Genomic DNA, 13018 nt, shown 5'->3' with positions numbered 1-13018 from the left:
ATTAGATGTAACTTAAGATTTTTTAACTTATAAAAATATTTTTTTTAAGAAAGTACATTCATTAACAGTTAACAAATGTTAATTAATAGTTAACAAATTTTATTAAGTAAATAACTTATTAACTGTTATAAAATATTTGTTAAATCATCTAACATAAAAACATCATTAATTAGCATTTAATAATGTTCATTTAAAATTAACAAATCATTCTATCAGTATAATAATAATGATGATAATAATAATAAAATAAAAACCACTTTATTAAGAGGTCAAATGTGAATACCAATATTAAAAGATACCGTATGTAAATGTATACAAATTTTTATCACAATTAAGACTCGAGCGCAGATATAGAATAAAACACAAATAATTACAAATACGAATACTTATTACTTACACATATATAAATACTGTAAATGTAAATACGCATGCGATTATCAACTGGGCACTTGTCAGACACTAGTATTTTTCGAGCATGATTCCAAGCAAGTTGTACGCGTGTAATTACACGAGCTTGCTAAGCTATTTATTGAGAAAAAAGTCTCATAATTCGGTCCGTAGCTTGCATTTTTCGTTTGTACCAGACAAGAAATCCTACGATGGTAATTCAAAACTTTTGTATTGTATTTATTATTTATAAATGGTTCATAATTAATCGTTAATTGTTATAATTTTGTCTAAGGTGAGACCAAGAAGATTAATATGTATCAAGCGATTAATGACGCTCTGGGCATCGCGCTTGAAAAAAACTCCAATTCAGGTAAAACAGAAGTTTAGTTAGTTGAAAATGATAATTTTTTTAACCTTTGTTACTAATTAATTCTTATTTAAATTATGGTAGTAATTTTTGGCGAAGACGTCGCATTCGGTGGCGTGTTCCGTTGCACAGTTGGCTTAAAAGATCGGTTTGGCAATAGCCGAGTCTTTAACACTCCGTTATCTGAGCAAGGAATCGTTGGATTTGGAATTGGACTCGCTAATCAAGGTGTTACGGCGATCGCTGAAATTCAATTTGCTGATTATATTTATCCAGCATTTGACCAAGTAACTAAAATTAAAATTTTAACTAATTGTTATTATAAATTTCTTATTGGAGAAGAAATTATATTAATTGATAATTGTTAATATTTACAGCTGGTAAACGAGGCAGCTAAAATCCGATACAGAAGCGGCAATCTCTTCGATTGTGGGAAGCTAACAGTACGAGCACCTTGTGGAGCTGTTGGACATGGAGCTCTCTATCATTCGCAAAGTCCAGAAGCTTATTTTGCCCATACACCTGGTCTTAAGGTAAGTATTTTTATTATTAACTTAAAAATTTAAACAAAAAGTCAAATTTTTTTATTATTTAAATAAAAAATAAATTACAACAAAAAAAAACTTATGAAAATTCGCACTTTAAATTTTTGCTGAATTTTTTTAACATTAATTTAATTAGTAAAAAAAAAAAAAACTAAAAAAATTTCAGATAACTTTTAATTTCAGTATCATTATGATTTTCACTATCTTCGCAATTTTCACATACTGACTTGACAACTGTTTTTTTATTTAATAAATAATTTATTTCAAAGAAACGTTTTTAAAAAATTGCGTACTTTTTTTTTTTTTTAATTCTTTCATGAGTAATTTCCGAAAATTTTTTATATAATTGGTTAGTTAAAAGAAATTTTAAAAACTGACAGATGTCTTTTTCTTTTCCTTTTAAAACAATGTTATTGATAGTTTTCAATTTTAGATTTTTAATTCTTACAAAAAAATTACCATGTGATTTAAATTTGATAGTCGATCATTCTTCGCTTGACTCAACTATTTCATACTTTGATTTATTTTTATACACTTGATAATTTTACTTTTTCATTTTGTTGATCTTCTTTATGATTGATCAATGGGTTTTGGATTGTTTTGCTTACGTTTCGAAAGATCTCTAAGTAACTTAATATGCCTTTAAAGAATCTCGTTGAGTGTTCGTACACAATTCATTTTACTTCTGGTGACATTATTTTTTTTTTTTTATCATTTAAATTATTATTTCTTACTGTATAGTCCCAGTATTACTCAACAGATGGTGCCTCTGACTGAATTATTGTTATAAAATTTACCTGCAGTAATCAAATGTTGATTGCTTATTATTTCTTGCTGTTCTCTGTCATAATTATTGATCAATGATTGATGATTAATGATTTGAATAATCATGAGCATTTATTATAAATAGATCGTAGTTCCTCGAGGACCAATTCAAGCAAAAGGTTTGCTACTAAGCTGCATCGATGATCCAGATCCTTGTTTGATATTCGAACCAAAGGCTCTTTACCGCATTGCCGTGGATGATGTTCCTGTAGATAGCTTCAAATTGCCCATTGGAAAAGCTGAAATCGTAAGAGAAGGTAATTCAATGTAAGATGTAAAATGTAAATAACTAATTTAATAAATTAGACATTAGATATCCCATCAAGGCAATTTGTCAATGCATGATTGTGATTGATCAGATAAATTTATGACAAATGATTAATGGTTTACTCTCAGGTGATTCAATAACGCTGGTTGGATGGGGTAGTCAAGTGCATGTTCTACTCGAGACTGCTGATATTGTTCAAGAGAAACTCGGCACTACTTGTGAAGTCATTGATCTCATGTCTATTCTTCCGTGGGATATCGAGACTGTTTGCACGGTAATTTTTGTTTTCTTATGACTTATGACATGACTATCTGATGTCTTATTGAAATGTTAGAAGATATAACTTTTATTGTCCTTTCTTCTTTTTAAATGCTACTGACCCTGCGTAGATCTGCGTATTGACCTCACGTAATGAGCGCAGCGCCACCTTTTTTACATTTCATTTTTTTTAAATAATTTTTTAAAGTAGTAATACCGTTATCACAAGGGTCAAATCCCAAGGCCAAACCTTATTTGATTAACCTAGTAGATTTCCCTATACTAAATCGCGTTGGAGAAAAAGAGATAGAGATAAAATTTTGAATGTTTTTTATTAACAAATATTCTCATATTCTCTGAAACCGCACTGACTGTTATTAAATATGTTCTAGATGTTATTTTCTGTTGTCTTAATTTTTATAAGAATCTGAACGTCCAGTGTTGTGAAATAAGATAAAGTCTGTGATTTTTCATAAGGATCAATGGTAAAGGCAAAAATATGTAAATACTAATATCTTTTTTTCAGTTCTCGGTAGGCTTCCAAAAATTTAAGTGGTTAATTAAGATATTGTTACGTACATATAGGCTCAATTTTATCAAATTCTGAACGTCAATTCTAAAACCGGTAGTACTACCTTAAAGGAAAATTTCAAAAAAAATTTAATTTTTTTTTTTAATCTTTCTAAAAAATTTTGCGTTATAAGTATCTCCTAAAATGTTATAGAAAAATTTATCAGAATGTAAAGGATACTTATGCACTCATAAAAATATTTATTAACTGTTCATAAATTAATTTGGAAACTAATTGTTCATTTATTTAATATTTGTTTTTCACAAAAGTACATTTATTAACAGGTAATTAATTTTTTGGAGTAAATATGTTAGCAATAAGAAGTGAAGATTCATTATAAATTCATAGAGCCATAATTTTTTACAATGAAGCTTATTAAATACCAACAAATCTTTCCATCAGTGGATAAAAAAAAATTCCTTTATCTGGGACTTAAACCCTTGACCTTTAAAAATTTTTCAGTGAAGTTAAATACCCAAATTTTAGAATTTCAACTACAAGAACTGTAGTCATCTAACGCAAACTTTTTGAATAACTTCTTGATCCAATCCGTTTAAGTTTTTATTTTAAATTATTAATTTCATTTTGTAACGGTAAAATTTATTAACTAATAATAAATTCATTTATTTGAAAACAATTTGTTCATTCATTAAATATTAATAAATATTTTACGAAAAAAAGTCATTTCTTTAGATAAAAAAATCTACTCTCGGAAATTTTTAAAAATACACGTTTTTTTTTGTCAAGAAAATAAATTTTAAATAAAAAGTGTTTTCTTTCTCAGTGGTGTGCATGAAGAATATAACTATTCTCTTTTCTCTATATAATCAACAATCGGATTGTAAATTAGCATTAATGGTGATTGGATATCGATGCATTAGATCTATGATCGACGATATATATATTTCGTATTGAGCATTAATGCAAAGTGCATTCTTGTAACGTACAGTTGATCCGCGAAAGTAACTTCATCGAATAAAAAATACATTCGCAAATACCAGCTGCTAATAGTCAGTCTTGACAATTCTATATTATTTATTGTTCATTCTGTCTACTTAATCATAATTTATTAAATTTTTAGTCTTCGAAAAAAACTGGACGAGTTGTTATTGCGCATGAGGCGCCACTCACTAACGGATTTGGTAGTGAAATAGCTGCGACCATCCAGGTATTTTTTTCTTCTATTTATATTTATTTTGCTTATCTTATTTATCTTGTTGGCGTTTATTATGTGGGTAATAATTATTTTTTTTGTTGTTGTTGACAGGAAGCTTGTTTTTTACATCTCGAAGCTCCCGTTCAAAGAGTAACTGGTTGGGATACTCCCTTTCCTCTTATATTCGAACCGTTTTATCTTCCTGATAAATGGCGTTGTTTTGACGCGATAAAGAAGACTTTGAATTTCTAATGTTTTTCCAAGAACGAGGATCTAGTAAAAAAGATAAAATGTAATTTTTATAAATAAATTACTCATGAAATCGATATTATAAATTAAAAAGTTTAAACTTTGGAAAATCCAAAAATGCACAATTCACTACGCGCATTAAATTTTTAATAAAAATGTATTAATAACAAAAGAGTAAAGAGAAAAAAATTTATCATTGGAAATTATTGATGAAATTTATTATTGAAATATTTTACGGGATTTTTTGAATTCAACTCAGCTCCAGCTATTATTTTTATTATTATTAGTATTATAACGCGCATGTGCATTAGGAATAAAATTTTTCATGCATATTATGGAGGTAACTAGAAATTCGAATAGCGCGCTGCGCGCGTGCTTTCATTTTGACCACCCGGGAAAAAATGATCAGACCTGACCATGCCTGTTCATGTATGACCAGGCCTGAAATTAGAGATGATCATGCCTGTTCATGTCTGAAGTGTTAAATACGCTCAGGCCTGAGCAGGCCTATCCATGCCTCCCCATGCCTGTTCATGCCTGAAACGTCAAATACCTCAGGTCTGACCAGGCCTGTTCATGTCTTTAATCTCTGAAGCGTTAAATACACTCAGGTCTGATCAGGCCTGTCCATATCTAATCAGGCCTATAATAGCCTCTGCATAGTCAGAAATGTGATGAAAATTTTTTCTTTGACGAAAAAAACTTTTTTGGTCATGACAAAATGTGCAAAATTATTTTTATCATTACGTTTAAATAATTTTGGAATAGAAAATTTGTTACATTTCCTATGGAATGTCTTGGTCTGCTCTGCGGCTGCCTAATATTAAAATCATTACTTATTTTATTATTTAAATAAATGTGATGTTATAATAAGATTCGGTTAAATAAATAAATTAGGACTATCAAAGTATATTATAAAATCAATTTTCATCTTATATTTATTATAAACTTATTTGATACGTTATGTACTTCATCGAATTGTTGTCACATAAGATAGCAACACAGCAGACGGGAACTTCAAGGCACACGGATATCACCAAAGTTAAGCAGCATTGAGCGTGATTAGTAGTTGGATGGGTGACTGCTGGTGTTACAGCCGTATAATTATTATATGTAATCATTTTTTTTTTTATTTTCATTCATTATAAAGAATTGCGTATGACTCTATCAAGTACTATATCCATAAAATAAAGCAAAATAATTAATTAAAAATAACAATGGGCTTTCAGACCTGACCATGTCTGATCAGGTCTGATTATTTTTTCCCGGGCAATGATAAATCGTGTCTCGTTTTTTTCGAGTTTTGACTGATGACTAACTTCAAACTCTCATGTGTTTTATTTTAGGGATGATAAAGAAAATAGCAGGTTAGTTTTGAATTTATTACGATGAAATAATATGGTGTTAAATGATTATTGGGAATACACAATTACGAAAAGAGCAGTATGAGTATTAAAAAAAAAAAAAAAATGACGTAAATAATGGATTTTTTTTTAAATTATTGTATTTTGAAGTTATGAATATTTTTCTATTGCGAAGGTGGGAATTCGCTTTTAGAACACTGGATGAATTTTTGAAAGTTGGAGAGTTAATATTAATTTAATTGTCTGTTTGATGGTGCACAAATTATGTTGGTCTCCATGAACTAATAATAGTATAACAATGAAAGATTGAATATTTTATACCTCCAAAAATTAAAATTTTATATTTCTGAAAATTGACCTTTGATAATTTCCAAAAGATTTTGTTTAAAGCGCTTAGATTTTTGGTATCTTAAAAAAATAAATTTTTTACAGGTCTAAAAACTTAAACTTAATATTTTCAATAATTGAATTGTTGATTCTTCTAAAAACTCAAACTTTGCAGTTCCAAAAATCAAACTTTTAATAATCTTAAGATATCTGAATTTTAATATTTGATACCTTAAAAAAATTGAGTTTTATAACTCCAAAAGATTAAATTAAAAAAATTCAAATTTTGAATATTTTAAAATAATAAAATTTATATACTTTAAAGACTTTAATTTTATAATTTCAAAAATTGACTTATTAATCGTTTCATCAGAATTTTTAATTTTTGATATCTTAAAAAATTAAATTTTTTTGTATTAACCCAAACTTAAATTTGATATTTTCAAAGATTTGACTTTTGATTATTTTAAAAAAATTGAATTCAAGAAATCTCAGTCTATCAATTGCATTTTTTAGAATATTAATTATTTATCCACACTAATTTCTTCAGAGCCAAAACGAGTAAATTAAGAAAAAATGTTGTAAATAATGATTTTTCATAAAATTATCATGTTTTCTAGTGACAAAAATTTTTGTATTACTTAACAGGACTACATTAGTTATTTTATTTTCCTAAATTTCTATTCCACTAAATAATTTTTTGAACTATCAGTAATTGATCTTGATTGAATATCTGTTTGATGGCACAAAAATTATATTGGTTTCATGGGACTAACAAGAGTATGACAATAACAAAACTAGTTACAGAAAGGAGACGAGAGAAATTTTTCGAACGTAAACTACTCTCCAATGTTTCGCAGCATGAGTCGTGTAACAATAAGTAATAATAAGCAATAATAAGTAATAACAAGTAAGATAATTGTGAGACTGAAAACGAATAATTCGAAAGGTCAAGGTATTTTGATGCTGGAAATTGGCATAAAATAATTTTATTAAGTTTATTCAGTGGTAAATTATTGCCTGGGGCTTGCTTATAAAATCACGTGTTCGATACATGGATATAATAATAACAACGGGTTGTGTTATGTTATATTACAAGATATAAGAGAATACTTAATAAAATATTGAATAAAATATCTACTCTCGACACTACGCCTTAGTGTAACGAAACTTACACTATAAAACATATATATTATATCTACCACCGACCATGGCCTAATTTTTCATACACTAGCCATTTCTATGTAAATAAATCATGCTCAAATTCAATAACTAGATGTATTATTGATTATCATGTTTATCATTGAATATCATCTTGCATTTCGTATGCATATGGACATAAATATGCAATACGTTTTATTTTTTTTAACTTTAAAATTTATATTTATATCTATAGATTTTTGATAGAGTGCGTTTTTAAAATTAATAATTACAAATCTCGAGGACAGTTGTCAGTACCCTCAACTGAGTATTTTGTAATTTGAAAGGGAAACCACATTCTTTCTCTATGTGTATTATGATACGTGAAAGTTGGCAGCAATGGATATATATATATACATAAAAGAGACTGTAGTGTGCAGTGTCTATAAGAGTTAAATAAAATGCGACTATCTCTGAACGAGAGGTTGTTACAATGGCATAAACTATATCGAAGGTCGACAAGTTGTTTCGTTTTTTTAGTTCAATATTTTTGCCAACTATCAATTTTAATATTTATTCATAGCCTGGGTTTTTTTAAAGATTAAGATCTAAATTTGATCGTCTAGTAATTAGGGAGAGGCTGTTTTATTTATTTTATGGATGTATTACTGAAACTAAACGTAACATATGGCGGCATTGCTGGAATTCCCCAGTGTTTCAATGGCATCAAATGACCGTCAATTGTGAAATGTTTCGTTGAGTAGTTAATACGATTTATTCAATTTATTTAATCTTTTTCTCGTTTACTACTTTTATTTCTTGTCACTGCTCCCTTCTATTGCGATTGATTAATTGAAAATGTTAATCAGACCTTTTTGTCAGGAATTTAATTTTTTATACAAAATATTTGAAGCATTTTTTTGATATCTTTCACCCTTTAGTCAGAAATGATGGTTAAAGTTTAGAAGTCAAAGATATCATTGAAGAATTACTCGAATAAGTGAAGAAAAAATTAAAACTTCTAATCTTGGGTTAAATATTGAAGAAACAAAAAAGTTATAAGAAACCTTTTTAACTTCCTGCTAAGAAAAATTGAAAATTTTAAAAAATTCGGGAATTTTTGATTTTCCCCCGTTTTGCGAAAATCGAGTTTTCCGCGCGCGCGCGCGCGTGTGTGTGTGTGTGTGTGTGTGTGTGTGTGTGTGTGTGTGTGTGTGTGTGTGTGTGTGTGTGTGTGTGTGTGAACCTGTCATAACTTCTGAACGGCTGGACCGATCGGGACCAAACTTTGACATTCTAAAGAGTATCGTTGCCATTTAATTTCCTGAAAATTTGAACCAATTTGGTTGGCTAAATTTTGAAAAATTTCAAAAACAAAATTTTCGAAAAGTTATTTTTTTTTTATATAACTTTTAAATAGCTTTATCGATCAATCCTAAAATCTAATCAGCTCTCAACCTTGGAAAACTACGTCGATCGCCGCAAGGCTGGTCAAAATCAGTTGATTCGTTCGTGAGTTATCGAAAACGAAAAATTAAAAAAAAAAGTGTTTTATTCACATAACTACGACATTTTTTTTCAGATCGTTTTTGATAAAATAAAATAATTATTAGAGCTTAAAAAACCACGTTGATCGCCGCCAAGAACGTAAAAATTGATTGATTGGTTCGAGAGATATCGTTGACGAAAAATTTGGAAACAAGTGTTTTTTTTAACATAACTCCGAAATTGATTTTCGGATCTTTTTTGATTTAATGATACAACTAAAAAATTTCGGAAAAAGTGAATTTTTCAAATTTCTTCAAAATTTTTGGTCTGATCAATTTGTGTTTAAAAGTAAATCATATGATTTCAAAAGCTGCGTCGAATTCAGCCAACCGATACCTTTTTTGTCGAAAAATAAAAAAGGTTCTCTATAATTTTTTCGTATCTTGGATATTTTCGCCAGAATTCACATCTTAATTATCAATACCAAATTCAATAACAGACGATTAAGTATTGATGAAAGCAATAAAAAAGAAAATAAAAGATGACATGATACATCAGATATTTGCTTAGTTGTTCAAGCAATGTGACGTCAAACATTATTGTAAATAAACAATATTGATAGTTTTACACCAAAGTTATTACAGTAGCTATTGTAACAAATAAATAAACATAAAGACATACGTAAACGCATGTACGTATTTATATTTAATATATGTATAATGTATAATCATTACGCAATAATGATATTTATTATTTCATCCACGACAAATATACATATACATTCACACATGAGTTTTTATAAGCGGTGTATATTAATGAACGAAATTAAAAGTATAAATCAATGAGTAACCTCAAGGTGTTTTTCGAATATTTCACAGCTGTTATTGTTTTCGATTATTCATTGACAGAAAACATATATAACATTAATGTTGGAATTAAACCGTACGGAAAGACTAAAAATATTATTTTGTCCTCGGACTTCATAGTGCTTAAGCGATGGGTCACAAGCGACTAAAATAAACCAACTACAAACAGTGTATAATTGTTCAGCAGCAAATATATTATTTATTTTCTACTTCATTATTTTCTTCTTATTATTTAAAAATAAAATACGTTATTAAATCTTCAGTTCAAATAATCTTAGACGAAGTATTTCCATTAAAAAACTGGCGTAGGTGTTTGCGATTCTAATTACACGTGTAAGAACACCTGGGTTAAATAAAAATTAACAACAATTCATCAATAATTAATAAATAATATTTGAGCAGATATTAACATCATTAACGTCCTTCAATTTGATGTTAATACGACAGTAATTAAATATACAGTTTTTATAATCATATTATAGTCGTAGAAAAATTGAGCAATTCATAACTCAGTTAAATATTTAATTAATTGAATTAAAAATTGAAATTTATTACTCGAAATTGTGATATTAATTTATGTACTTATCACCTGTTAATAAATATTTCATCAGGCGATAAATTATTTAATTTAATAAGAAAAAAAAAATAAAAAACATTTAGAACATCTAGAAATAAGGGAATTTATATACTTCTGAAGAGGCTTTTTAATTTATTGATATGGAAATTGACATACCTATAGTGGTGACTTTTAACTTTGATCATGAGTTTTTTTGTTTACAAGAAAATCATTTTTTTTTGCTCCTGCAGATGATCTTAGGGAGACAATAAAAAAAAGATATCCCATACAGGAAAATACGACGGGGTCAGATATGGGCCACGCTTGGCGCAATGCTGTTTATCTCTGGCGCATGCTTGTAAGCCCGCTTTGGCCCAGCCTTGGTAGAAGTCTGGAGTGATAACAAGATGCCAAGACTGGCCCAAGTTTTTAAGCCAAAGCAAGCCCAGGCTTATTCACCACTATAGAATTTACTAAAACAAGTAGACTATAAAATATATTTAGAATTTAATTGTTTTAATGTTGAACCAATAATGTATTCAGAACCCAATTTCGAATAAATTGAATTCACTGATGTAAAATATTAAAATTCTACGAAACGGTTAAATTATTTTGTATAAAATGAGTAGTTGTGAGTTGAAATGATAAAAAAGAATTTTGTAATTTTCACTAATTTATTTCAATTTTGACGTAGAGCTAACGCAAATTCAGACGACTTAACTCTTAATTTAGACCTAACTTTCGCTAATTATAGAATTAAAGTGAAAATCGCATTTACCCTTATCGAGATTCAAACCCTCGCCGCGCGCTTGCCAGACCGATAGCTAACCCCTTCGCCGTACGACTAATGTTTACGCACATTTCATAATTCTTACAAGCTAAATCTATATGTTGACGGAGTGTGACGCTGTATTATTCAGATAATTGATGTTATTTAATATTGTGTTTTGATGTAAATTATCTATTGTTTACAAATCTTTATTAATTAAAAAAAAAAAGCAAAATTAAAGTTCTTATATTACTTTAGATTAAGGTTAAGTTAAGGTTAGGCTAAAGTTAGGTTGCCGAATTCTGGCTCAAGTCTGGGTTGCCATTCAACCGCCAAGGCTAGGCTTCCCAGTCTTGGTTAACGCTCGAGTAAATATTGAGTCGGCCAAAACTGGGTTGCTCAGTCCTGGCCCAAGTCTGGGTTTCCATTGAATGGCTATGGCTGGGGGACCCAGTTCTAGTCCAAGCTCGGGTAATCATTGGGTTCACCAAGGCTAGATTGTCCAGTCTTAGCCGAAGTCTAGGTTGCCATTTCATAATTTTACGTGAATATATAAAGACTTGAAAACCCAAGTTGTTGACTCTAAGTTTGGCCAAAACTGGGTTATTCAGTCTAGGCCCATGTTCGGGTTACCATTCAACAGCTAACGTTAGGTCATTCAGTCCTGATCCATGTTAGGGTTATCATTTAACGACCGAGGTTAGGTTACACAATTTTGGCCCAAGTTAGGGTGACTCTAGGCTTGGCTAAGGCTAGGTTATTCAGTCTTGGCCCAAGCCTGAGTAATCATTGGAATGGCCAAGGTTGATTGCCCAGTTATGGTCTAGTAATGAGACAACATAAGTTTGCCAAGATGGGCTTCCCAATAATGTCCCAGGCATGACCTCATCGTTCAACTATGAGGTTTCCTGTATGGGATCTTACGATGAGTACGATATCTTTAGTCTATAATCGAAATTCAAAAATGTTTCGGTAATATAAGATATTATCTGATGATTATCGAATGATCAAAGTTGTTCAGCATTGCCAAATCGAATACTGAAGTATAGATTCTTTTTTTGTCAAAAAATCAATACGAAATTATTGAAACTTACGAATCTGGATTAAATACTAAAGATACCAGAAAATAATAAGATGCTTTTTTTTGTAAACTGATGAAAAATTTAACTTGATTTTAGATGAAAAAGTATATACAAAGTCAGGACTTTTCTCGGCGCTTATAGACCTTCAGGATGCTTTTGGCCAATTATAAGCGGTATGATCACTGATCGTAAATATAATATAAATTCGTAATAATCGTCATTTGGCAAAATTACTTTCCGTTCTTAATCTAAAAATTATCAGAAATTGAATTTATTGATAAAGTCTTTTTAAAATTATAAAAATAAAATTAATAAAACTTATTTTTTATATATTTTAAGTGCGTATAACCTCTTAACAATAAAAATAAATAAAGTAAATTTAATTAACGTTCGTACCGGACGGAACTCGATAATTAATTTAAATCTCTAAATCTTGTTTATTTAAATATAATGTGAGCTATTTATAACAACAGACAGAAAAAGCATATCAGAATATTTGTCCACTGGCATGACTTGCAACCATTTTAATCGGCTCACTCTCAAAATTTAATTTAAAAAAAGTACATGCTTAGAGCGGTGGCGAGTAGTTTCGCGCTTGCGCCAATTCACACAGACATTTTAGCTGCTAATTGTATGTATTATCCCCTCCAGAAAGTATTAACGTCACCGACATGGAAATGTGGAGTTTGTCTGTGTACCGTCTCTATTCTTAACCAAAGATAATCTAACATTAACTTTACATCTACACGCACAAGTATTAAATAATAAGAAGAAGAAGCGGGAATGTTCCAAGTGGG

General features: G+C 29.3%; 2 protein-coding genes across 2 annotated transcripts in view; one reads left to right on the top strand and one right to left on the bottom strand.

The window, feature by feature from the left end:
* The window catches only part of LOC141533543 (uncharacterized), a 233272-nt gene that overhangs the window by 101218 nt on the left and 119036 nt on the right, over positions 1–13018 (bottom strand). The gene's annotated exons all lie outside the window — the stretch shown is intronic.
* Positions 194–4706, top strand: Bckdhb (Branched chain keto acid dehydrogenase E1 subunit beta). Its single transcript, XM_074252658.1, has 8 exons — positions 194–602; positions 683–760; positions 842–1044; positions 1135–1290; positions 2213–2384; positions 2524–2669; positions 4306–4392; positions 4492–4706. The coding sequence occupies exons 1-8, from the start codon at positions 476–478 to the stop codon at positions 4630–4632; spliced, it is 1110 nt and encodes a 369-aa protein (XP_074108759.1). The 5' UTR covers positions 194–475; the 3' UTR covers positions 4633–4706.

Source organism: Cotesia typhae, unplaced genomic scaffold (genome assembly GCF_013202065.1).
Source record: "Cotesia typhae breed Kobodo isofemale line unplaced genomic scaffold, CoteBio_Ctyphae scaffold_121, whole genome shotgun sequence".
In the NCBI taxonomy this organism is placed as follows: Eukaryota; Metazoa; Arthropoda; class Insecta; order Hymenoptera; family Braconidae; genus Cotesia; species Cotesia typhae.
The sequence above is the reverse complement of the archived record's forward strand: the minus strand, read 5'-3'. Positions and strand labels throughout refer to the sequence as shown.

Coding starts and splice junctions, on each gene's coding strand:
- Bckdhb (XM_074252658.1), top strand. CDS start 476: ATGATTCCAAGCAAGTTGTACGCGTGTAATTACACGAGCTTGCTAAGC. Junction 603..682: donor AGACAAGAAATCCTACGATG/GTAATTCAAAAC, acceptor ATTTTGTCTAAG/GTGAGACCAAGAAGATTAAT. Junction 4,393..4,491: donor AAATAGCTGCGACCATCCAG/GTATTTTTTTCT, acceptor TGTTGTTGACAG/GAAGCTTGTTTTTTACATCT.